This window comes from Heterodontus francisci, chromosome 1 (genome assembly GCF_036365525.1).
Source record: "Heterodontus francisci isolate sHetFra1 chromosome 1, sHetFra1.hap1, whole genome shotgun sequence".
In the NCBI taxonomy this organism is placed as follows: domain Eukaryota; kingdom Metazoa; phylum Chordata; class Chondrichthyes; order Heterodontiformes; family Heterodontidae; genus Heterodontus; species Heterodontus francisci.
This window is the reverse complement of record NC_090371.1, coordinates 33,469,001-33,494,931: the sequence shown is the minus strand read 5'-3', so window position 1 is coordinate 33,494,931 and position 25,931 is coordinate 33,469,001. Positions and strand designations below refer to the sequence as shown.

The 25,931-nt window shown below is 44.0% G+C and overlaps 1 protein-coding gene across 1 annotated transcript in view; it reads right to left on the bottom strand.

Moving 5' to 3' along the window:
- Positions 1-578: 578 nt before the first annotated feature.
- Positions 579-25,931, bottom strand: part of adra1d (adrenoceptor alpha 1D) — a 41,643-nt gene continuing 16,290 nt past the window's right edge. Inside the window, exon 2 of the mRNA XM_068042883.1 lies at positions 579-1,913. Within this exon, the coding sequence (XP_067898984.1) occupies positions 1,288-1,913 (626 nt within the window). The 3' untranslated portion in view covers positions 579-1,287. The remainder of the gene's footprint in view (positions 1,914-25,931) is intronic.

Genomic DNA, 25,931 nt, shown 5'->3' with positions numbered 1-25,931 from the left:
AAATATTGAGGAACATGGGCAGTGATCAGGAGAAATATTGAGGAACATGGGCAGTGATCAGGAGAACCCTTGAGGAACATGGGCAGTGATCGGGAGAACCCTTGAGGAACATGGGCAGTGATCAGGAGAAATATTGAGGAACATGGGCAGTGATCAGGAGAACCCTTGAGGAACATGGGCAGTGATCGGAAGAACCTTTGAGGAACATGGACAGTGATTGGGTGAACCCTTGAGGAACATGGGCAACGATCAGGAGAACCCTTGAGGAACATGGGCAACGATCAGGAGAACCCTTGAGGAACATGGGCAGTGATCAGGAGAACCCTTGAGGAACATGGGCAACGATCAGGAGAACTATTGAGGAACATGGGCAGTGATCAGGAGAACCATTGAGGAACATGGGCAGTGATCGGGAGAACCCTTGAGGAACATGGGCAGTGATCAGGAGAAATATTGAGGAACATGGGCAGTGATCAGGAGAAATATTGAGGAACATGGGCAGTGATCGGGAGAACCCTTGAGGAACATGGGCAGTGATCAGGAGAAATATTGAGGAACATGGGCAGTGATCAGGAGAAATATTGAGGAACATGGGCAGTGATCAGGAGAACCCTTGAGGAACATGGGCAGTGATCGGGAGAACCCTTGAGGAACATGGGCAGTGATCAGGAGAAATATTGAGGAACATGGGCAGTGATCAGGAGAACCCTTGAGGAACATGGCAGTGATCGGAAGAACCCTTGAGGAACATGGACAGTGATTGGGTGAACCCTTGAGGAACATGGGCAGTGATCAGGAGAACCCTTGAGGAACATGGGCAACGATCAGGAGAACCCTTGAGGAACATGGGCAGTGATCAGGAGAACCATTGAGGAACATGGGCAGTGATCAGGAGAACCCTTGAGGAACATGGCAGTGATCGGGAAAACCCGCGAGGAATATTTTGGGTTGATCAGGGTAAACCCTCACGGAACATGGTAACATGATAATTACCACAAATGGAGCTAAACGCTATCAACAATTGATCATAAAATGAACTGAAGCTGCAGATTGGGTTTGAAAGAGCCAGCAGAGATGAAATGGGCCTGAGTTCAGCGGAGGGGGCTGAACCTCCATTTAACTCCTTCTGAGAGGACAGTGGGAGTCAGAGGGCAAGCGTGAGGAACTTCCTGATGTATATTTTTTAAACAATTTTTTTCACTCTTGCCAAAATCGGCAATGTAGACACAACACCAACCATGACAAACACATTTACAGAGATACATCTCATTCCTTTCCAGCCCCACCTTAAATATCTGTCTCTTTCAGTCCGAAGCAGTCAGTAACGTCATATATTTGATATGCGGTGTGCTCTTTGAACTCCTGGCATACTCCAATGGAGATGGACTCCACTGGGACGCCGTCTACCTTGCTGATGGTAGATGTGCAGGGCCTGTGCTGTCCGATCCTGATTTTGTTGGAGAGGTTGTTCATTTTCTCTCTGAGCTGGAATGGCGATTTGGGCAAAGATGGGAAGAGTCTCCAGCCGTGAAGGCTGAGTGCCCGATTGGCACTGCCGCTTCCACTGATGCCCTCGCCGCCGCTGGTGCTGCTCCCTCGGTGCCTATGGTTCAGGGCGAAGGAACTGTTTACTGACAATGTCCTGCGGCTCACGACGGACCTGGTCACTATGTCACCCTCGGAGCCGCGTTCCGAGCTGTTGGTGGAGGCCCTCCAGTCACGGTGGTCGTACACCCGCCAGGCTGGGCGCCGCCTCCTGCGGCACTGGCACTTCAGCAGCCTGGTGAAGGCCCGCTTGAACTCTTTGCTGGAGCAGGGGTAGATGATGGGATTTATGCAGCTGTTGAAGTAACCCAGCCAGAAGATCACCTTGAAAACTACATCAGAGGGCTTGATAGATGGAAAAAAAGCACCTGAAATACATTTTAAAAAAGGAAAACAATGAACTTACAGCACAGAAATGGGCCAAATGGCCATGTTCCTCTAGGTCAACATTTATGCTCCACATAAGCCTCCTCCCGCTCATATTCACCTAACCCTATCAGCATATCCTTCGATTCTTTGCTCCTTTGTGTGTTTTTCTAGCTTCTCTTTAAATGCATCTATGCTATTCACCTCAGCTGCTCCTTGTGGTAGCGAGTTCCACATTCTCAGCACACTCTGGCTAAAGAAGTTCCTTCTGAATTCCCTGCTGAATTTATTGGTGGCTAAATTATATTTATGGTGTCTAGTTTTGGTTCTCTACGTCTACACAGCCAGCAACTGATAGTGAAGGAGGTGAATTAAGCTATTTTGAATGATTGATTTCCAAAACTGAATCCATCTTATAGGATGTTATTTGTCTGATTATAAGACAGACATTCATTCACGTCACATTCCACTTGAATAAAAAGAAAGAAAAGCCTTACATTTAGGGAGTTCCCTCAGATACACTTCAAAAGGTTTCTCATATGGTTAATTACCTTCCCCTTAAAATATATTACTGCAATTAAAATGTCTGCCAAAGCATACTTATGAGAAGGAAACCAGGAGCGTCAGAAGGTAGAGCTAAAGAAGAGAGCTGGAGATATATAGCAGCTCAATCCGGCGAGGATTTTAACTGTCCGGTGGGAAGCCAGCAGAGTGGGGGGTGCGGAGGATGGGGGTGGGGCACGGGGAGCCATTGAAATTCCTGCCTGGGAGTTGTCATGCGAGGTCTCGATTTTAACTCATGTTCAGCTCCGTTTCTGTTGGGCGGAGGGTTTAAAATCCCCCCTTCAGCAGCTCCTTATCAAAACTGGATACGCACTGCTTATGAGAGATACCAGTGGTTATTCTGATGATAGGATTGGTTGATTATTGCCTTCAGTTACAAAATATTCACAATACCTGTATTTATATAGCACCTTGTCACATGAAAATAACTTAAAAGTGCCTCACACAATGAATTATCTTCAGAGTGCCATGACAGTGGTGATGGAGGCAATAACTGTACAGCTATCGATGGCCTGAGTTCCGGTGTTTGATGCTGATACTGAGATTTGTATTGACTTCTAAAACTTAAGCTTGGTACCAACTAACCCTAACCCTAACTTCTTCATTATCTCATCTTCCCTCCTGTCTTTTCAGCCTTATCCAGCATGATGGGCCTTGGCCCTTCACCAGAGTTTCTCAATCAAAAACCTAATTGATGGTCTGTCAGTAAATGAAGAGGCCTAATTGTTTAAATTGTGGGGGGGGGGGGACAGTTCCCTTATATTGTAATAAATTAGTGGTGTGAGTGCACTTGCCTAGGTGGTCCATGCAATGCAATTCTGGCTATGGGAAAATCTCCATTCTACACTCTATAAAGCTCAGTGTGCGTGGAATCTAATAGAGTAGGCAGAAGGCAGACTCACATCATCTACAACACTATAATATAATGTAGGAAAATACAGAGACAAAGTTGCATTAGAGTCCTTGGTTTCATAAGCCACTTAAATCTAAACAAGTGGAGCTAGACTCTCTCCCTTCTACCCATTGAGCACAAGCCTCGGTCTGCAATAGGCTTTGATTTGGACAAGCAGCAGGAGAGTGATCATACACCTATTAGTAATTCAAGTGTCAAGGTCTGTGGGTCCCAAAGGAGTTACCTTCTGAGCTCGTGTTTCTATTAGAATACCACTACCCTAGGACTTGAACTTATCACAGACAATTTAACAAATTCACACTCCTGGCATGGAGCTTCATCTGCTTGGCACATAGAGGAAGGGAAGATGAGATAATGAAGAAGTTAGGGTTAGGGTTAGTTGGTACCAAGCTTAAGTTTTAGAAGTCAATACAAATCTTAGAGGTCAGCAGATCCTGCTGGAATTTCAATCGGTGCCTTAAGCGCTGTTACGTGCTCCCAGAAGGTGACACACTGGCTGGGAGCATGCATTCATAAAATATAACCTACGTTGTAAAACGGGTTGTGGCAAGTTTTTAGACAGCAGTTATTCAAACTATAGATGTGAGCACAGAGCCTAGGCTGATGCTTCGGTACAATACTGAGGAAATCCTGCAGTACTGAGGGAGTGCTGCGTTGTCAGAGGTGTTGTCTTTCATATGGTGTTGAATCTTCTTGCTCAGTTGGATATATGACACAGTCGCATTATCTCTTTATAGACTAATACAAATGAAGCTTTAATGGAAACTTGTTGCTTCAGCTTACATGTGCTAACTGTGCAAGAGAACTGAATCATATTACATCACTTCCTGTGATGACATACATATTAGTATAAACATAGATTTAGATGATTCTATTTAACAAACTAACAAATACAGTATCAGAACCCCCTTCCCTTAAATGAGAACCCCTTATCGTATAACATAAATATGTATATGAAGATGCAATCCCTACAAGATATAAGAAATTTGACAACGATAACACTTTTTAAACAAAACATTCAGCTGTAACAAGAACATTTGGAGCACTCCTCTTTAAGTTGTTGCTTACGTTTGGAATCTTATTGGTCATCAGCTGACTTAACCAGACCTTATGATGACACATGGGTGTGTTCTTGAACTGTCCGTCCTCTCCTCCTGAAGATTGTGTTTGGGAGGGTTGTCCTCGGGTGAGATCGATTCCTTCACAGTATCGCACCATTTGCTGTTGTCACCTCATATGAACGTGGTTCTTTGCACACCTCTGCTGAGATCCATATCTGTTCTTGTGGGTGAAAGATCCTCACCTTCCGGCTAATATATAGTGGCAGTAATTTGGCACCCACTTTTTTTTATTTGCTTGTGGGATGTGGGCATCGCTGGTTAGGCCAGCATTTATTGCCCATCCTAATTGCCCTTGAGTGGCTAGCTAGGTCATCTTAGAGGGCAGTTGAGTTTAACCACATTGCTGTGGGTCTGGACTCACATGTCGGCCAAACCAGATTTCCTTCCCTAAAGAACATTAGTGAACCGGATGAGTTTTTACAACAAACAACCATGGTTTCATGGTCACCATTAGACTAACTTTTTAATTTCCAGATTAATTAAATTCAGCTTTCACCTGCCATGGTGGGATCTGAACCCATATCACCAGAGCAGTAGCCTGGGTCTCTGGGTTATTAGTCCAGTGACATTATCACTATGGCACCTCCCCCCCACATGCACATCATATGTATCTTTCATCTTGTCTTGTTTCTGAAGTAACCATCTGTGATCAAGGATGACTTGGTTCTCACCCATTGGCCAAACATAATCTCAGTGCGTGATGGCAATCCGGAGTCTAATGGCGTTGTATGAAGGTGCAATAATACAACTTGGATATCTTGCCTGGTTTCGGAACACTTTTTGATTAGTGATTTGACTGTCCTGACCATATGTTCAGCCATCCATTCAAACAAGGATATCTGGGTGATGACGTGGCATAGTTGATGGAACGTTGTTCACACATCTCCTTGAACAGTTTTCTGGTGTATTGTGGGCTGTTGTCGGACACCACTTCTACTGGGGCACCAAAAAGTGTTGGTCACTGCTGTACTCGATGTGCCTCGAAGCTTCTGCACATGATATTGTATCACTTCCTGTGATGACATCCATATTAGCATAAACATATATTTAAATTACTCTATTTAACCTACAAATACACTATCACAACAGCACCAATCAACAATCCAACAGCTCTTCTGTTCACTTGGCCAACATTCCTCCCTCAGACACCAACATCAAAGAATGATTATTTGGTCACTTATTGATTTGCTGTTTGTGGGATCTTGCCGTGTGCAATGTGGCTGCCATGTTTGCCTAAAGAACAATGACTTCATCTACAAGATGCACTGCAACAACTCACCAAGCCTCCTTCGACAGCGCCTTCCAAACCCATGACCTCTACCACCGAGAAGGAGAAGGGCAGAAACTTGCAAGTTTCCCTCCAAGCCAATAAATGCTGGCCTCGCCAGTGGTGCCCACATCCCACGAATGAATAAAAAAAAATCTCAAAAGTGATCAATTGGTTGTAAAGCAGTTTGGGGAACCCTGACGTGAAAGGAGATATATAAGTGGAAAATTATTTATTTAATGGCACAGTACTATGGAATAACTTTTGTTGAAGTATCAGATTTAGAATTTTGTTTAGAACTATTGATCACATTTTAGGTCAACTAGCACAGTTACTATCCTCCATGGTTCATGGATTGGACATCTGACCTGTGCTCACAACAGAGGGGTGTATTCAATGAAAACATGTAATTAAGAATTGGTTGTGAACTTGTGCTCTAAGAAGGCAAAACACATTTGTATCATATTCTGTTTTTGATGGAATTATTAATTCTTTTAAAGTAGATGGGTTAATGTCCCTATTAAAATAACAGAGGAATCCTAAAATAATGGGCATCCACTAATATTGACAAAAGTTAATTTTTTTGCTTCAAATAGGTTGAAGGAGCTTCTTCACTTAAACCTACTTTGGAAACTGAATAACAAATAAACTTGCATGCAAGGAATAATAGCTGATAATAAAATTATATTGTGGAAATAAAATTGCTAAAGGGTCGAAATTCCTCTGAGCACTATTGAATTGAAATCAGAATTTGCATTTATATCGCATCTTTTAGATCATCCGGACGTCCCAAAGGGCTTCACAGCCAGTTTCATACTTTTAAAGTGTAGTCACAGTTGCAATATAGACAGATGGCAGACAGGGGTTGGCAGGGAAAGTTGTTGTTGGTGTCCTCGCAGCATATCTGTTGGTTTTTCAGTGAATTAAAGTTACATCTTCAGTGAAAGGCTTCAAATAATGATTGGCAAGAAACTGTAGTTAAGATAAAGGATAGCTAACCACAGTGGTCTTGTGAGAGCATTTATATAGGAACATAGGAACTAGGCCATTCAGCCCCTCAAGCCTACTCTACCATTCAGTTAGATCGTGACTGATCTGTATCTCAACTCCATTTAGCTGTCTCCGTTTTTGATATTCTTGAGACCCTAATCTGACAAAATCTATCAATCTCAGTCTTGCCAGTTTGGGGCCTGAGCTGCATTGGGACTGCACTGGTGGTGGGGCAGTCGGAGGTGGCGCATAAAGAGGCTTACATTGCTTTGTTGAGCATATGGACATTTCTGAAGATGAGTCCTATCTTCTTTGCAGTGCCTTACTGCACTGAAATCATTTTATCCAGCTTAGCTGGAAAAACTGGAACAGAGGACTGGCCTGCTGGCACACAGCCACAGGGAGGTTCTGTCATCAGTTTCACTGAAATCTGCAACAGTGCTTGCTGCTAGGATGGGACTTCCTCTAGAATTCCTTCATCTTTGGGACCTGGATGAAGTAGATTTCCAGAAAATTCAGCAACAACAACTCACATTTATATACCCCTTTTAAAATAGTAAAACATCCCAAGATGCTGCACAGCAGTGTTATCAGTCACGAATTTACACTGAGCCAAAGAAGGAGATGGACGCACACTGCCAATGGTGGGGTGAAGGAAGTAGGGGATGCACAGAAGGCTAGAATTGGAGGAGCATAGAAATCTCAAAGAGGTGTAGGACTGGGTAAGTTTACAGAGATAGCGAGTAGCAAGGTCATGGAGGGATTTGAACATGAGGTTGAGAATTTTAAAATCAAAGTATTGACGGACAGGGTGGCATTATAGGTCAACAAGAACGGGGGCGATGGGTGAACGGACTTGGTGCAAGTTAGGATGCGGCAGCAGAGTTTTGGCTCAATTCAACTTTTTAGAGGGTGGAAGATGGGAAGCCAACTAGCAGAGCATTGGAGTAGTTGAGTCTTGAAAGGAATCTCTTTTGAACGTATGCATCTACACAGAATTACATAGAATATACAGCAAAGAAACAGACCATTAGCCCAAACAGTCCATGCTGGCCTTTATGTTCCACTCGATATTCCTCCCATTCTTTCTTATCTCAGTCTATCAGCAGAACCCTCTAATTGCTATTTCCTCATATGTTTATCTAGCTTCCCCTCAAATTTGTCTATCCAACTAGCCTCAACTACTCCACATGATAATCAGTTCCACATTCTCACTGTTCTCTGGTAAGTTTCTTCTGAATGCCCTATTTGATTCCTTGACTATCTTATATTGATGGCCTCGAGTACAGCTCTTCCCCAATAGAGAAAACATACTCTCTGTGTCTACTCTATCAAAACTCTTTTTAAACAATTTTAAAGATCTGAGGTAGGAGGCACCGATCCACCATTACTGATGTAAGAAAGAAAGACTTGCATTTATATGTTGCCTTTCACATCCTCAGGAAGTCCCAAAATGTTTTGCAACCTATGAAGCACTTTTGAAGTGCAGTCATTGTTGTAATGTAGGAAATGCGACAGCTAATTTGCTCACAGCAAACTCCCACAAACAACAATTAAATAAGTGACCAGTTCAGCTATTTTAAGTGTTGGTTAATGTTGGCCAGGACTCCAGGAAAATTCACCTGCTGTCCTTCAGATAGTGCCGTGGATCATTTACGTCTACTGGAGAGGGTAGACAGGGCTTAGTTTAACACCTCATCCGAAAGATGGCATTTCCAACAGTGCAGTACTACCTTCGTGCTGCGGTGGAGTGTTAGCCTAGATTACACGCTCAGGTTTCTGGAGTGGGACTTGAACCCAAAACCTTAACACAGAGGCAAAAATGCTATCACTGGGCCATGATTGGTCCTTACTTGATGCAGAACATAGAACATAGAACAGTACAGCACAGTACAGGCCCTTCGGCCCACGATGTTGTGCCGAACCTTTAACCTACTCTAAGATCAAACTAACTACCTACCCTTCATTCTACTATCATCCATGTACCTATCCAAGAGTCGCTTAAATGTCCCTAACGTATCTGCTTCTAGTACCACCGTTGGCAGCGCATTCCACGCACCCACCACTCTCTGTGTAAAGAACCTACCTCTGACATCTCCCCGAAACCTTCCTCCAATCACTTTAAAATTATGCCCCCTGGTGATAGCCCTTTCCGCCCTGGGAAAAAGTCTCTGGCTATCCACTCTATCTATGCCTCTCATCATCTTGTACCCCTCTATCAAGTCACCTCTCATCCTTCTTCGCTCCAATGAGAAAAGCCCCAGCTCCCTCAATCTTTCTTCGTAGGACATGCCCTCCAGTCCAGGCAGCATCCTGGTAAATCTCCTCTGCACCCTCTCTAAAGCTTCCACATCCTTCCTATAATGAGGCGACCAGAACTGAACACAATATTCCAAGTGTGGTCGAACCAGGGCCTTATAGAGCTGCAGCATAACCTCGCGGCTCTTAAACTCAATCCCCCTGTTAATGAAAGCCAACACACCATACGCCTTCTTAACAACCCTATCAACTTGGGTGACAACTTTGAGCGATCTATGGACATGGACCCCAAGATCCCTCTGTTCCTCCACACTACCAAGAATCCTGTCTTTAAGCCTGTATTCCGCATTCAAATTCGACCTTCCAAAATGAATCACTTCACACTTTTCCAGGTTGAACTCCATCTGCCACTTCTCAGCCCAGCTCTGCATCCTGTCAATGTCCCGTTGCAACCTACAACAGCCTTCCACACTATCCACAACTCCAGCAACCTTCGTGTCATCGGCAAACTTGCTAACCCAGCCTTCCACTTCCTCATCCAAGTCATTTATAAAAATCACAAAGAGCAGAGGTCCCAGAACAGATCCTTGTGGAACACCACTGGTCACCGAGCTCCATGCTGAATACTTTCCATCTACTACCACCCTCTGACTTCTATGGGCCAGCCAATTTTGTATCCAGACAGCCAACTTTCCCTGAATCCCATGCCTCCTTACTTTCTGAATGAGCCTACCATGGAGAACCTTATCAAACGCCTTGCTAAAATCCATATACACCACATCCACTGCTCTTCCTTCATCAATGTGTTTTGTCAGAATGTAGGATGGTCTAGAAATCTCACTGGATCTTTTTGGGCATTATTAGAGGAGACGGTGAAGGAAGCTGCTCTCCAGATTGTGGTACCCACAACAACAAGATCATCTCAACAGGCTGGAAGTTGAAGGACATAGATAGGCTAGCAGAATGGGCAGACAAGTGACTGATGGAATTTAATACAGAGAAATGTGAGGTGATTCATTTAGGCAGAAGGAAAAGGAAGAGCCAATACAGGCTAACTGGCACAGTCCTAAGGAGTGTACAGGGACAGAGGGGCCTGGAGATGCATGTGAATAGATCTTTGAAGGCAGCAGGACATATTGAGAGAGTAGTTAGCAAAGCAAATGGAATCTTGGGCTTCATAAATAGTGGTATTGATCACAAATCAGGGAAGTTATGCTGAGCCTTTATAAAGCTCTGGTTAGGCCCCAACTGGAGTACCATGTCCAGTTCTGGTCTCTACACTTCAGGAAGAATGTGAGTGTCCTTCAGAGGGTGCAGAGGAGATTTACCAGAATGGTTCCAGAGATGAGGGATCTTAACTGCTAGATTAGGTTGGAGAAGCTGGGGTTGTTCTCTTTGGAATAAAGGAGATTGTGGAGAAATTTGATAGAGGTGTACAAGATTCTGACAGGTTTAGATAAGGTAGTCAAAGAAAAGCTGTCCCCATAATGGTACAAGGACTAGGGGACACAGATTTGAAGTTTTGGTCAAGAGATGTAGGGGGCTGTGAGGAAAAACAGTTTTACAAAATGAGTTGTAACAAACTGGAATGCACTGCACATGAGGGTGGTGGAAGCGGAGACAATGAATGATTTTAAAAGGAAACTGGACAGATACTTGAGGGAAGAAAACTTGCAGGGCTACGAGGATAGTGCAAGGGAATGGGACTGACTATATTGCAGTATAGAGAGCTGGCATGGATTTGATGGGCCAAATGGCCTCTTTTTGTGCCATAATGATGCTATGACTCTATGGGCTGGATTTTAGCACCCTCTGGAGAAGGGCTTGGAGTTGGGAGGACTCGACAAATGGTGGCAGAAGGCATCAGGTGGGGAGCCTGACATCTTCCCACCACCACAGGATATTCTCCATGATGGGAACAGTAGTGGCGTGGCAAATTAAACCAATTAATTGGCCAATTTACGGCCACTTCCCACCCCCGCCAGTATTTTACTGGTGTCGGACAGACCCCCGCCACGTGATTCGCTGGGGGGCAGGGGGGGGGGGGGGGCCTTGCTTTATGGCCACTCCATGGCTCATGGAGGGCCCCCTGGCCCTGGCAGCAAGAGCCACCCCTGTGCTCTGACAATGCCACTTGAGGGTTCACCCACTGATCACTGGGGCCTGCCTGCCTGGACCCGACACATTCAATAAAAAAGCTTACATGACCTTGGAGAATGCCTCAACATGGAAGTGCCCTCCTCTTCCTGCAGCCTCAGCATGGCCATCTCTTTTGTTGGCACTGCCAAGCTGCCGGCCTGCAGCTCTGAGAGGTGGGTGTCTGTACTCAACTAGATCTGCTGCTGGTAAAATCCCGCCCAGGGTCCCACCGCCCGTCCACGCAGGCTCAGGAACCACTTTAGGTCCCAACGGCAGGACAACTTGGATTCTGGAAAAATTCAGCCCTCTGACTCTGTGTCCAATGACAAACATCTCTGACTGGGGCTAAATTGTGAAGACAGGTTGCATAGACTAGGTTTGTATTCCCTTAAGTATGGAAGATACAGGGATGATCTAATTGAGGTGTTGACAGGGTCTGGCCTACATGTGACTCCAGATTCCACAGCAATGTGGTTGACTCTTACATGCCCTCGAAATGGCCTAGCAAGCCACTCAGTTCAAGGGCAAGTAGGGATGGGCAATAAATGCTGGCCTGGCCTGTGACACCCACATCCCATGAAAGAATTTAAAAAAAACATTTCCTCTGCTGTGGGAATCTAGAACAAGTGGGGGGGGGGGGGGTGGTGTGTAACTTCAACATTAGAGTTAGGGCATTCAACAGTGATAACAGAATGCACTTCTTCACTCAAAATTTAGTGGAAATTTAAAATTCTCTCCCAAAAAAAGCTGTTGAGTCTCACTCAATTGAAATTTCAGAACTGAGATTGTAAGAGTTTTGTTAGGTAAGGGTATTAAGGGCAGGTAAATGGAGTTCAGTTGCAGATTAACCATGATCAAATTGAATGGTGGAACAGGTTCAAGGGGCTCAATAGCCTACTGTTCCTCTGGGCACAACTTCTATACAACATAATGTCAGATCAGGTGGCCATCCTCACAGCCACCTCAAGCAGCTGAATGTTGATATAACTATCCCTGAAACAGGTCAGTGGCTGCTGTAGCCACTGATTTAGTTACCCATTGGTTTTGTGCATCTATATTAGGTTTCCTATCAATCTCTTTGTGCCCGATACTTTAAACCCTCCCTCTCAGCTGTGTCCAAGACCTATATATATCTGAAATTCATTTTGAACCTAATGACACTAGATTAATATTTGTCCTAATATACCTTGAAGAATGTACATCCCTTCGAATTGAACTGAATAGCCAAAACTTCTGTATGCCCCAATAAAGTTGGCTCCCTGCCAAGGGCAAAGCTGGTAACTGTTCCAGTGCACTGTCAATGCAATACTGAGCTGGGGTAGTTTGTGGCTGCAATGCAGTCTGAAGACTGGGAACACAAATTCGGGCCCTAGATTACAAACAGGCATTCTGAAGGGGGGCCTTTTGTAAATACGTTTTCCTATGATGTCTGCAATTCTTCTCACCACTTTTTCTCTCTTCATTCTCAGGATATGGATGTCACTGGGAAAGCCAACATTTATTGCTCATCCCTAGTTGCCTTGTGAAGGTGGTGGTGGTGGGCCTTCTTCTTGAAGCATTGGTAGTGGCTTCATACAATTGAGTGGCTTACTCGACCCCTTCAGAGGGGCAGTTTAGAGTTAACCATGTTGATGTGGGATTGAGTCACATATATCATTCAGGTCCGTCGGTCAGATTAGATAAGGATGACAGTTTCCTTCCCTAAAGGTTAGTGGTGAACCAGAGTGGGTTTATGACAGTCTGACAGTTTTATGGTCACTTTTACAAACTGCCATGGGTGGGATTTGACTCACATTCTCTGAGTTATTAGTTAGGCCCCTGGGTTACATCCACTAACATAGACACTATATTATCATGCCCCATGGACACCTCAGAGCAGCAAATTTGTATTGAGACTGTGAAAGATTCAGAGGCTGAGTCAACAATGTGCCAAATAGGAGTGCGGCAAAAGCATTCAACTAATCAGCTCCTTCCTTTGCGCATATTGTTAATACTCAGCCAGTGTTGAGTCATTTAATGACTGGCAGCTTTAACTCAGCTTCTGATAATGAAAAGGGTTTCAAATTAATGAAGTGGCTTACTGTCGGAGTCTGTAGCTTCTGTCATCTACATTAAGACTGCTACATGGCTTGTAATTTCTGATCTCCTTAGGAGTGCTTTCAAATGTTAGTGATTACAAATTCTCATAAGGTTTTTGATCAGCTGTGTGGTCTAGAGATAAAAAGGAAAACCACTTTGCGTTCAAAGTAATTCATTATAGATTAACAACATTTGCCCCCTTCATTTCTAATACAGCATGACAATACAGGCCAGATTGAATATAAAGTGTGTCTAATGTATTAACACTGAAATAAATATTTTTAACCACTCTTGAACAAGAATTGGTCATTTTGAATCAATTAGAACCAGTTTCAATTTTACATGGAGGCAAATGGGTTCAATTCCTCCATTCAGTCTGCAAGTGGTGCAGTGGTTAGCACTGCAGCTTCACAGCTTTAACGACCCGGGTTCAATTCTGGGTACTGCCTGTGCGGAGTTTGCAAGTTCTCCCTGTGACTGTGTGGGTTTTTGCCGGGTGATCCGGTTTCCTCCCACAGCCAAAGACTTGCAGGTTGATAGGTAAATTGGCTGTTATAAATTGCCCCTAGTATAGGTAGGTAGTAGGGGAATTGAGGGAAGTTGGGGATGTGGTAGGAATATGGGATTAATGTGGGAGTAGTATAAATGGGTGGTTGATGGTCGGTACAGACTTGAAGGGCCTGTTTCAGTGCTGTATCTCTAAATAAATAAATAAAGTGTGACCCTGAGCTTCTGGTCGCTTGTCACTTTAATTTTTGCCCCATTCTCACTCAGACCTTTCTGTCCTTGGCCTCCTACACTGTTGTAATGAAGCTCAATGGAAACCTGAGAAACAGCACCTCATCTTTTTATGAGGCATTTTAAAGCCTTCGTGACTCAATATTGAGTTCAACAACTTCAGATCAAAACCACTGTTCCCAATTTTTTAGACAGCAACTGTTGGTGATGATTCTGCTATTACCAATTGCATTTCCTGTAGACCCATCTTTTGTTTCTTTACTTGTCCCATTACCACTGCCTTTTGCCTTGCCCCGTCATTCTTTTAATCTCTCCTGCCTTCCACCCTAACACAGACTTTCCCTTTTCTTCTCTCCTCCCCTCCCCACTTTCCCTGCTTGCTTAAAACCTGTTACAACTCAAACATTTTTCAGCTCTGATGAAAGGTTATTGACCTGAAATGTTAACTTTGGTTCGCTCTTCATAGTTGCTGAGTATTTACAGCATTTTCTGTTTTTATTTCAAACCGTATACTGTTAGTTTGGTAGGAGGATGTGCAAATGAAATAAAAGCTTTGTACCAGCCCTGCAGTCAGGGCAAAAGAAACTTTAAAATATTCCAGATTGGAGGTTTTTTAATGTTCACAAACTGTTGGCTGTCCAGTTAACTCTGTTATGACTTTACATATAACCCAGATTCAGATTACAGTGAGCAGCACTCTCTGCACTGTAGCCTGCATTCATCCACAGAGCTCCAACTTCCCTGACCATTTAGCAATGCAGAGCTGGTGTTGTAAGTTAGATTTGCCAGTTCTGTGCTCCAAATGAAGGTACTTGCAAGAAATACCTTTGGCACAAAGACATACTGAAGTCATGATGTATTGATTTCACTGTAGGCAAATGTGAGGTTAGCCACTTTGGACCTAAAAAAAAGAGCATACAGTACTTTTGAAATGGTCAATAGTTAGAAACAGTGGAGGTCCAAAGAGACTTTGGGGTCCAGGTACACAGATCATTAAAATGTCATGAACAGATACAGAAAATAATCAAAAAGGCTAATAAGCTTTATATCTAGAGGGCTAAAATCTAATCAGGTGAAAGTTATGCTTCAGCTATACTAAGCCCTGTTTAGACCACAGCTGGAGTTCTGTGATCTGTTCTGGGCAACACACCTTAGGAAGGACATATTGGCCCTGGAGAGAGTACTGTGCTAGTTTACCAGAATGATACCTGGACTATAAGGGTTAAAATACAAAGATTACACAAAGTTTTCAAGATATTAAGGAGAACAGAGAGGGTAGATAGAGAGAAAATGTTTCCCTTGGTTGGGGAGCCTTGGACTGGGAGCATAGTTCATAAATTAGAGCCATATGTTTCAGGAGTGAAATTAAGAAACACATCTGCACTCAAAGAGTGGTAGACATTTGGAACTCTCTTCCGCAAATGACAATTGATGCCAGACCAATTGTTAATTTAAATCTGGGATTGATAATTTTTTTTATGAACAAAAGGTGTTAAGTGATATGAGGAAAAGCTGGGTAAATGGAGATAGGTCACAGATTAGCCATGATCTCATGGAATAGCAGAACAGGCTCAAGGGGATAAATGATTTACTCCTGTTCCTATGTTCCTAGATAAATCATTAGAATGATGCTTCTTGTAAAAGTTTGAATCCGTTACACTTTCAGCATCACACATCAGACAGACAAAACAAGAAAAGCAATTGTCTTATATTGGTGTCTTCATAGATCATAGAATCATAGAATGGCTACAGCACAGAAAGAGGCCATTTGGCTCATCATGTCTGTACTGGCTCTCTGCACGAGCAACTCACCGAATCCCACTCCCTTGCCTTTTCCCTGTAGACCTGCTAATCTTTTCTCTTTGGATAATTATCTAATTTACTTTTGAAGGCCTCAATTGAATCTGCCTCCGCCACACTCTCAGGCAATGCATTCCAGATCCTAACCACTCGTTGTGTAAAAAAGTATTTCCTTATGTCGTCGCTTTTTTTCCAATCACTGTCCTCTGGTTTTTGATTCTTCTGCCAATGGGAACGCTGTCCAGACCTCTCATGATTTAAAAAAAAAATTATTTCATGGGATGTGGGTGTCACAGGCCAGGCCAGCATTTATTGCCCATCCCTAATTGCCCTTGAACTGAGTGGTTTGCTAGGCCATTTCAAGGGCATGCAAGAGTCAACCACATTGCTGTGGATCTGGAGTCACATGTAGGCCAGACCAGGTAAGGACAGCAGATTTCCTTCCCTAAAGGACCAGATGGGTTTTCACAACAATCGACAATGGTTTCATGGCCATCATTAGACTAGCTTTAAATTCCAGATTTTTTTTTTTATTAATTGAATTCAAATTCCACCTTCTGCTGTGGCAGGATTCGAACCCATGTCCCCAGAGCAATACCTGGGTCTCTGGATTACTAGTCCAGTGACAATACCAGTACGCCACTGCCTCTCATGATTTTAAATACCTTTATCTAATCTCCTCTTAATCTTCTCTTCAAGAAGATCAACCCCAGCTTCTCTAATCTATCCATGCAACTGAAGTTCCTCATCCCTGGAACTATTCTTGTGAGTCTTTTCTGCACCCTCTCTAATGCTTTCACAACCTTCCTAAAGTACGGTGCCCAGAACTAGACACAAACCTCCAGTTGAGGCCGAACTAGTGTTTTATACAGGTTTATCAACTTTTGTACTCTATATCCCTAGTTATAAAATCCAGGATCCCATATGCTTTATGAACCACTTACTCGACCTATCCTGTCACCATCAATGGTTTACACCCCCAGTGCGCCTCGGCTCCCGCACCCCCTTTAGAATTGTACCCTTTATTTTATATTGTTTCTCCTTGTTCTTCCGACCAAAATGAATCACGTCACACTTCTCTGCATTAAATTTCATCTGCCACTTGTCCACCCATTCCACCAGCCTGTCTGTGCCCTCTTGAAGTTTATCACTATCCACCTCACAGTTCACAATGTATTTAAATTCTTCTAATCCGTAGTAGGAATTTAGAAAGACCAGATATTCTGCAAAAATCCTTAACTTAAAGAAAGACTTAGGTGCACATGTACAGCAACTTCACAACCTCAGGATATCCCCAGGATATTTTATAGACAATGAATTACTTTTGAAGTGGATTTGCTTCCAGCAATGGGAGCTCCTTTATTCCCACTGCAGGTCCACTTGGCACAGATAAAACCCATGTCCCTAATTACAAGCGACCTTGTAGGCAACCAGGGTTTGAGATTGGTCAGATGAAAACAATCTCAGATTTAAGGCATTGCTAGCTGCGGCAACAAGAGCAGCTGATTGGAGTTCTTACATTCTAACAGTGAATACACTTCAAAAGTACTTCTCTGGCTGTAAAGTGCTTTGGGATGTTCTGTGGTCATGGAAGGCACAATATAAATGCAAATCTTTCCTTTCTTCTTTCTTCTTTCTTTCTTCTGGAGCCACCTAACCAATTCCTGATCTCCTGCAAACTCCATACTCAGAGCAATGTAAATAGTTGAGTACAGACCATTTACCTCATTCATCTAAGGCTGCGTATGCTGACAATGCAACCACTAGGCGGTGCTGTACAAACACATGGGCAAATGCAGCCTGTTCCACTGAAACTGTCTGCGACATTCAGGCAGCTGCCAGGATGAAAGATGGTGCTGCTCAATTTATCACATCACTGCCAACAGTGATGCCAACATCCCACCCCCAACAGTGCCCACTCCTTCCTGCACATGCATCAGTTATATAGTACCTAATCATCTTAATTCTCCTAAAGTGAATTACTTTAGGAGCAGTGACTGTCGTTTCATAAGCAAATATGGCAGCGCACAATGGACATGTCTTGGTTGATACTTGGAGAATGTTGCGCTGTTTAAAGTCTCATCAGAAGCACAGCATCTCTGACAGTGCTGCACACCCTCTGTAATTCAGTGAGGTTTCAGTTCCATCCCGCTCTCCGGCCGCTCACTCCCCGCTTCCCCCTTCCCATCCCGCTCTCTGGCTGCTCGCTCCCCGCTTCCCCCTCCCCATCCCTCCAGACAATAACTCTAGGCTGCGGGCCGCACCACTTCCCTCCTCTTGGCCATGCGCTGCTATGTCGCCCTGTTACTCCTCATGGCCCGCCTTGCTTCGGGCGGTGCGGTGAGGAACGATCGAATGTTGGAGTGAGTGGCTGAGAGGAGGGAAGCGGCGCAGCCTAGAGCTAGCCTCTGGAGGGATGCGGGGGGAAGCGGGAAGCGAGAAGCTGGAGAGCGGGGTGGTGAGGAGTGGGTCCAGCGGGGAGTGAACGACTGGAGAGCAGGGTGGAGGGGGGCGGGGAAGCGGAGAGCGAGCAGCCGGAGGGCGGGGGTGGGGGGAAAGCGAGCAGCGGGGAGCAGGCGACCTGGGGTGAGTAGCCGAGGTGGGGCGAACGTGTTCCTGTACATGCAACAGTTAGTCCTGGCAAGACATTGGCTGCACATGCGTAGCATCTCAGAGCGCAGAAGGAGACTGTTTGCATATGTGCGCAGCTTGGAGTGCTCTGATGACGTCAGCTGGCCACTGCGTTGGCAAGAGTCACTTTGTTCATCTAATGATTTTACAAGGAAATTGCACAAGATTAACTGAACTCTGTTTATGTGCGTAAACCATGTTTCCATCGCACTTCTGACGAAGTTACAGTACAAGAGCGGGAGCAACTCTAAGAAAATTCCAAGTCATGCCTCTGTTTCAATCACTAACTCCAGCCATGCATTCCACTGCCTCACATCTCCCTGCAGAGAAAGAAAAAACTGCTCAATCTCCTAAATCTCTTAAATTTCATTCTGTATCTTTTGTCTCTCATTCTAGACTCCTTGGTCACTCGAAGCAGTCTGTTGTTATCAGCTCTGTCCCATCCCTTTATAATTATAAGCACCACTATCCAATCACTTTGTAATCTTAATTGTTCTAATGAAAACAGCTTCAAATTTGCAAATGTCTCTTGGTATTTCCTCATCTTCCTTTGATCTTTAATATTGGTCTGGGAATTCTTCACATCACCTGCATCAGAACCTCAACATGACTTGAAATTTCCACTCTCCTCTATTGTGGTTATGCAGTGAACATATACACTTGGGCTAGTGTCCACGATGGAATAGATTGTATGTTTGTACATGGTATAAGATAGGAGTATGTTAGATGAACAGAATGGCCTTTTCTCATTCTGTGTTTTTTTTTTGTTCTTTTGTGGTCTCAACCTCTAATTTGCGAAGGGAAGATCTGTCCAAAAATGTTATTCAGCAAATCTCCATCCCCAAATCTCACTATTGAACTTTGGCTGGTAAGTTTCCATAGATATTTGTTTATTTACTGCCTTCGAGGTCCTGCCTGCTAGTTTCCTTTCTAGCTCCCTAAAATTTACCTGAAGGACCTCATCCCTCTTTCTACCTATAGCATTGATACCGATATGGGCCACTACTATTAGCTGTTTATCCTCCCCAATCAGAGTGCTCTGCACCTGCTCCGTGACGTCTTTGACCCTGGCATCAGGAAGGCAACATACCATCCTGCATTCACGTCTGCAGTCATTTTATTTGACTATCTTTGCCCACACTAAGTACAATGACCTTCAGTCTCATATCTAACCAGATACGTAACAGTTCTTTTTCTCAGAAGATTTAATCAGTACCATTTTAAGAATTTTGGCCATGAGGAACAGACAGGCATTTCTGCAACTTAAAAGGGAATCCAGAAGTCTGCAAAAGGCATAAATCCTGGAACTCCCTTCCTAAAAGCTCTGTGGGTGTACCTACCCCACATGGACTGCAGCGGTTCAAGAAGGCAGCTCACCACCACCTTCTCAATGGCAATTAGCGATGGGCAATAAATGCTGGCCTGGCCAGTGATGCCCACATCCTATGAATGAATAAAAAAATATATATAAATGGTAAAAGGGTAGCAAGAGGAGGAGTGGGGCCGATAAGGAACCAAAAAGGAGATTAATGCATGGAGGCAGAGGGTGTAGCTAAGGTGCTAAATGAGGGTTTTGCTTATCTTTACCAAGGAGGAAGATACTGCCAGAGTCATATTGAATGAGGAGATGGTTGAGATGCTGGATGGACTACAAATTGATAAAGAGGAGGCATTAGAAAGGTTGATGACTTGATGGTATGCATCCAAGGATGCTGAGGGAAGGGTGAAAATTGTGAAGGTCCTGACCATAATCTTCCAGTCCTCCGGGGGTGGTGCCAGAGGACTGGAGGATTGCAAATGTTACACCCTTGTTCAAAACAGGGTGCAAGGATAAACCCAGCAACTACAGGCCAGTCAGTTTAACTTCGCTGGTGGGAAAACTTTTAGAAACGATAATCCGGGACAAAATTAACAGTCACTCAGACAAGTGTGGACTAATTAAGAAAAGTTAGCATAGATTTTTTTCATGTTCAACTAATTTAATTGAATTTTTTGATGAGGTAAAAGAGAGAGTTGATGGGGGTACTGCAGTTGATGTGCTGCATGTGGACTTCCAAAAGGCATTTGATAAAGTGCCATATAATAGACTTGCCAGCAAAGTTGAAGCCCATGGAATAAAAGGGATAGTGGCAGCATGGATATGAAGTTAGCTGAGTGACAGGAAACAGAGAGAAGTGGTAAATGGCTGTATTTCAAATTTGAGGAAGGTACACAGTGGAATTCCCCAGCGTCGGTACTAGGACCATTGCTTTTCTTGATCCATATTAATGACCTCGACTTGGGTGCACAGGGCACAATTTCAAAATTTTCAGATGACACTAAGTTTGGAAGTATTGCGAACAGTGAGGAAGATAATGATAAACTTCAAGAGGACATAATGGAATGGGCAGACCCGATTTGGATGAAATTTAATGCAGAGAAGATCTTTGAAGGTGGCAGGATAATAAGAGAGTGGTTAGTAAGCATATGGTATGGCCTTCACAAATAGAAGCATTGAATACAAAAGCTGTAAATGACTCTGACCCTAAGAAGTAAGAAGTGATCTACTTTGGTAGGAAGAATGAGGAGAGGCAAAATAAAAAAAGTGGATACAGTTCTAAAAGGGGTGCAGAAACAGATACCTGGGGGTATCTGTGTACATATTTTTGCAGGTGGCAGGGCAGGCTGAGGAAGTAGTTAAAAAGACACACGGGTCTCTGGGCTTCATAAATAGAGGCAAAGAGTATAAAAGCAATGAAGTTATGATAAACCTTTATTAAACACTGGTTCAGCCTAAACTGGAGTATTGTGTTCAATTCTGGGTACTGCTCTTTAGGAAGGATTTGAAGGCTTTAGCGAGGGTGCAGAAAAGCTTTATGAGAATGGTTCCAGGGATGAGGGACATCAGTTATGTGGATAGATTGGAGAAGCTGGGGTTGCTCAGCACAGACTTAACAAAATTGGTCTGTTCCGATGAAAGGTCACAGACTTGAAACATTGGGCTGAATTTTGTTGAGACAGCAGAAGTCCTGCTGCAGAGTCGAAAGCGGGAAGCGACCCCACTTCAGCAGGTGGCAGGACCAAGGGAGGATACTGTCAGCAGCGGCTAATTGACAGACAGCCTCCAGGGCTGCCATCCAATTAAAGACAGCGGTCTTCCCCCTAGAGCTATCGGGCCAATTAGAGGGCTGGCAGCTCAGCAGCCACAGCAGTGCCACCACTAGCAGTTGCCCTTGTTGAGGCTGCAACACCAGCGAGAGGGTGCCTTAATGGCTGGCTACCCTTGAAGAGGGGTAAGTGTAGTTGGGGGATGCTGGGGCCAGGCAGGCAGGACACAGCGATCGTTGGGGGAGGGTCGCTGAGCAGCGGCAGCGCTGTTAATGCTGCGAAGACAGCCATTGTTGCTTGGGTGGGAGCCTCTGTGGGCCATGGAGTGCCCATAAAGGAGGGCGCCCACCCCCCAGAATCCACTGGGAGGCTGCCAGGTTTCACCCGGCAGTCTCCCTATGCAGCGGCAGGCCCTCCCAGAGGCCGGAAGTGGCCCTTAATTGGCCACTTAAGTGACTTATTTGGCTGCTAGGCAGGCATTGGAGCCACCAGCTTTCCTGTTGCCAGGGAGGACTAGGGAGGATGAGGAATTGATGGAAATTAGTATTAGTAAGAAGGCCGTATTAGAGAAAGATGTTGGGTATCCCCTTCCTGATGCTTTCCCGCCCCATTTTGCCAGCGTTCCTGCCTCCGAGCCTGTCGCCAAAAGGCCCAGAAAATTCCGGCCATGAACTCTGTTTCAGTCTCCACAGTTGCTGCCTGACCTGATAAGTATTTCCAACAATATTTTTTAAATTTCAGATATCGAGCATTTTGCAGTATTTTGTTTTTATAACAGAAAACAAAACTAAATTGTTTGGGATTTTGCTCATGTTGTTCTCCACTTTCTATGTTTAGTTGACCTTGTGAACCAGTCTCTTTGCTCTTCTAGCTTGTCATGTCACCTTCCCCCATCTCAAGCAGGTTACATACATGCTTGCAGCTATTGTCTACTCTTTGTAACTCACTGAGAGCCATCCATTATTATGTTTATTTAAAAAAGTATATTCTGGGCACCACTGTCAAGTCCAGCTTTTAATGTCTATCTCTAGTTGCTCTTGAAGAGGTAGTGCTTGCTAGACCACTCAGAGGGCAGTTAAGAGTCAATGACATTGATGTGCAATTGGAGTTACCTATAGGCCAGACAGAATCAGGACCGCAGGTATCCTTCCATAAAGGACACCTCTCCCCTTCCCGTGCTTGCTGACCTACATTAACTCCTGGTCCAGCAATGCCTTGATTTCAAAATTCTCATCTTTGTTTTCTAATGCCTCCATGGTCGCGGCCCTCCCTATCTCTGTAATCTTCTCCAGCTCTACCACCAGCATCCCTTCTAAATTATTTATTTATTTATTTAGAGATACAGCACTGAAACAGGCCCTTCGGCCCACCGAGTCTGTGCTGACCATCCACCACCCATTTATACTAATCCTATACTATATTTGTTATGCGCATTTCAGTATGCAGCGTCTTTAATTTTTTTAGCACAGCCATGCAGTACCTTATAGGTTCCTGTGCAGAAACACATTTCCAAAGTTAATTGCTGCATCATTGGTGCCTGTGCCTTCAGCTGTCTAGACTATAAGCTTCCTGCCTAAACCTTCCCACCTTCCTGTCCCTCTCTCCTCCTTTAAGTCATCACACCATAAAACCTATCACTTTGACCAAGATTTGGCAACTTGTCTGATATCTGCTGATGTGGCTCGATGTCAAATCTTCTTTGATAATGCTCCTGTCAAGCACCTTGGGACATTGTACTCTGTTAAAGGTGCCATGTAAATGCAAATTCTTGTTGTTGAACAACTTTTTAATGACAATCTGACAGCTTCATAATCACTTTTCCTGATGTCAGTTTTTTATTTCCACCTTTTTAAAATTAAGTTCAAATTGTTAAACTGCCATGGTGGGATTTGAATTCATGTTCTCTGGATTATTACTCAAGGTCTGTGGATTTCTAGTCCACTAGCTTATGTCTATTATACTCTAACAAAACTAATGCAGTTGGTTTCATTCAAATAGCCCCATTACCACATTGACAACATCGATGGAAGTCAAATATCTGATTAACTGTCAGTTGAGATTATGGTGGAGAATAATTCTTCAAGGTATTTACAATTCAAAATAATGAATCCAAACTGATACATAAAAAATCCTTCTGATAAAATTAAAGGAAAGACGAGACACTTGAAATACAAATCCATCCTAAGCACCATTCCAAATAAACTACTTCCAGTTTGTACATAATTTTCTGAGACCCACTAATTGCTTTCAATTGTTTCTTTGTGCTGAACCCAAGTTCCATTGATTTTGCTCCATTAACTTTCACACATTTATCCTGCAAATTGAAATACTTATCATTTGCAAAAAAGTCTTGGGGCTCACAATTGCAAAGGTCAATCAGTCGTGTGCCACATTAGATTTTCCGTCTGATTGGAATTGACATTCTGCTCCTTTCATTTGACAGATTGCACTTTGATCACAAAAAACTTCAGTTAAAATGCGCATTTAGCCACTGAAATAATGCTGAAGTAATAATACTTCTGTTTCCCGTCTTCCTACTGTCAGCACTATTCACATTCCTGCGGATTTATAGGGAAGTTCTGACAATTTTTCAGCAGAGTTTTCACTGTTTCAGGTTGCTTTGTGCATTCAAGCAAAGAAAAGTGTGTATTATCACTTGTGTATGGAGTCACTGAAATTGAATTTAAGAGGGCAGGGTGAGACTACTTGAGGTAGAATCACCAGAGTGTCTATGGACATCACTACATCAACTAATGAGTTGGAGGCAGGGTGGGACTTACAGCAGAACTCACAGTAAATAGTATACTTTACAGAGAAGAAAGTCTATTTAGTCAGTAAACAGAGTCTACTTGCAAAACAGCAAACAGTCTACAGAGTTTATTCAAAAGGAATCTCTAAGAAACAAAGCAAAGAGAATTCATGTCCAATACAGCTTCTACTGATAAAAGCAGGGTGATATTTCCAGCAAAACACAATGAGTGCAGGATAGTTACGTAATACAAATAATGGGGCTGCATTTTAAAAGCAGCAGGCGGAAAAAATTGCACCCCATTTGCACATTGCAGAGCCACCACGATTCTAAACGCGGTGACTCATTAGCATGTCTGGGACGGCTGCCCCCCGCCGTCCCCCTCAGATGACATAGGGGGACGGGCGAGCTGTCCCTAGCAACGGCGTCCAGCACCAATGGGCAGGTGCCGGCACCATTTTTAAAGGGCTTACAGCCCTCAATGAGCATTTAAATTTTAAAGGTACAGTGACTTTTTAAATATGTTTTAAAAAATGAATCAAACAAGCTTTCCATGCCCTCTCTCCCCCACCCCCCACCCCCCCACCAATGGCATTACACATCATTCTTGCCCTTTCCCCCCTAGAATACCCACTGTGAAAAACTGACCTTCCCTCCCCACCCCCCCCCACCCCCGCCAAGTTTGGAACCTTTTACCCCTTCCCATCACTCCCCAACCAATCCAAAGAGTTTTAACCCCGCTCCCCCCCCCTCCAACACAGAGAAAGTCACCTCCTCCCCCCTCCCCACAGATGTCATACCTCGTTTCCCCGAACGGGGATTTGAAGGCGCAGCATTGCCGGCCCCCCCGAATGAAAATCGGTGTGGCGAATAAGGAGGCGCTGACCTTCTTTTATGTCGGTAAATTAATTTAAATATGGAAATTATGGTCCTATTCGAGCGGCGGGGCGGTTGCTACAAGGCCTCGCTACTGTCGAGATCAGTACGGGGCCTGCCGGCATCGGGGTCGGTGGTCGGCCTCCTCCATTGCTGTCTTCATTTCCCCCACTGCCACCAATCCCAGCATTGGAGAGCCTTTAAAATCCAGCCCAATGTGTGTAAAATCTGTCCCAGTCACTTACAGCAGCGTGATCTCCAAGTGTGATTGATGGGGGAAATTACCAATCATCTCCACTCTGGCTGGGAAGAGTATTGTCACTTTATGCAACCCAAGCTCTCACTACTTTGGCCTTTGTGCATTATTGCTGCAACATTCCATGCAACCTCTTAGAGATTTTTTTTAGACTTCATTCCTCACCTTTTCAAGGCAAGTGCCTCATCATAAATTAGATTGGCTGCCATAAATTCAGCATAGCATCAGTGAAGATCTTGGTTAGATACCTAAGCATGGTTTCGACTGATCCTCCACTGAGGTTATGGAAGCCAATCAATAGATCCTCCAAGGAACGTCCTAGGGCATAGAAGTGCAGAAGTAGATAATCAAACTCACTATGGAAGAACATGCCATCACGGAATGCCAGAGTGAATAATGTAGGCTGTACTGTTAGAACAAAATACTGGTACCTCTGGGATCAGGGAAAATTTTCACTTAAGAGTTCTCTTCTTGGAAATGCTACCTATCATTATTCATCATCCTCAAGAGATGAAAGAGATTAAAGAAGTTGGATAGAGTCCACGACGGTG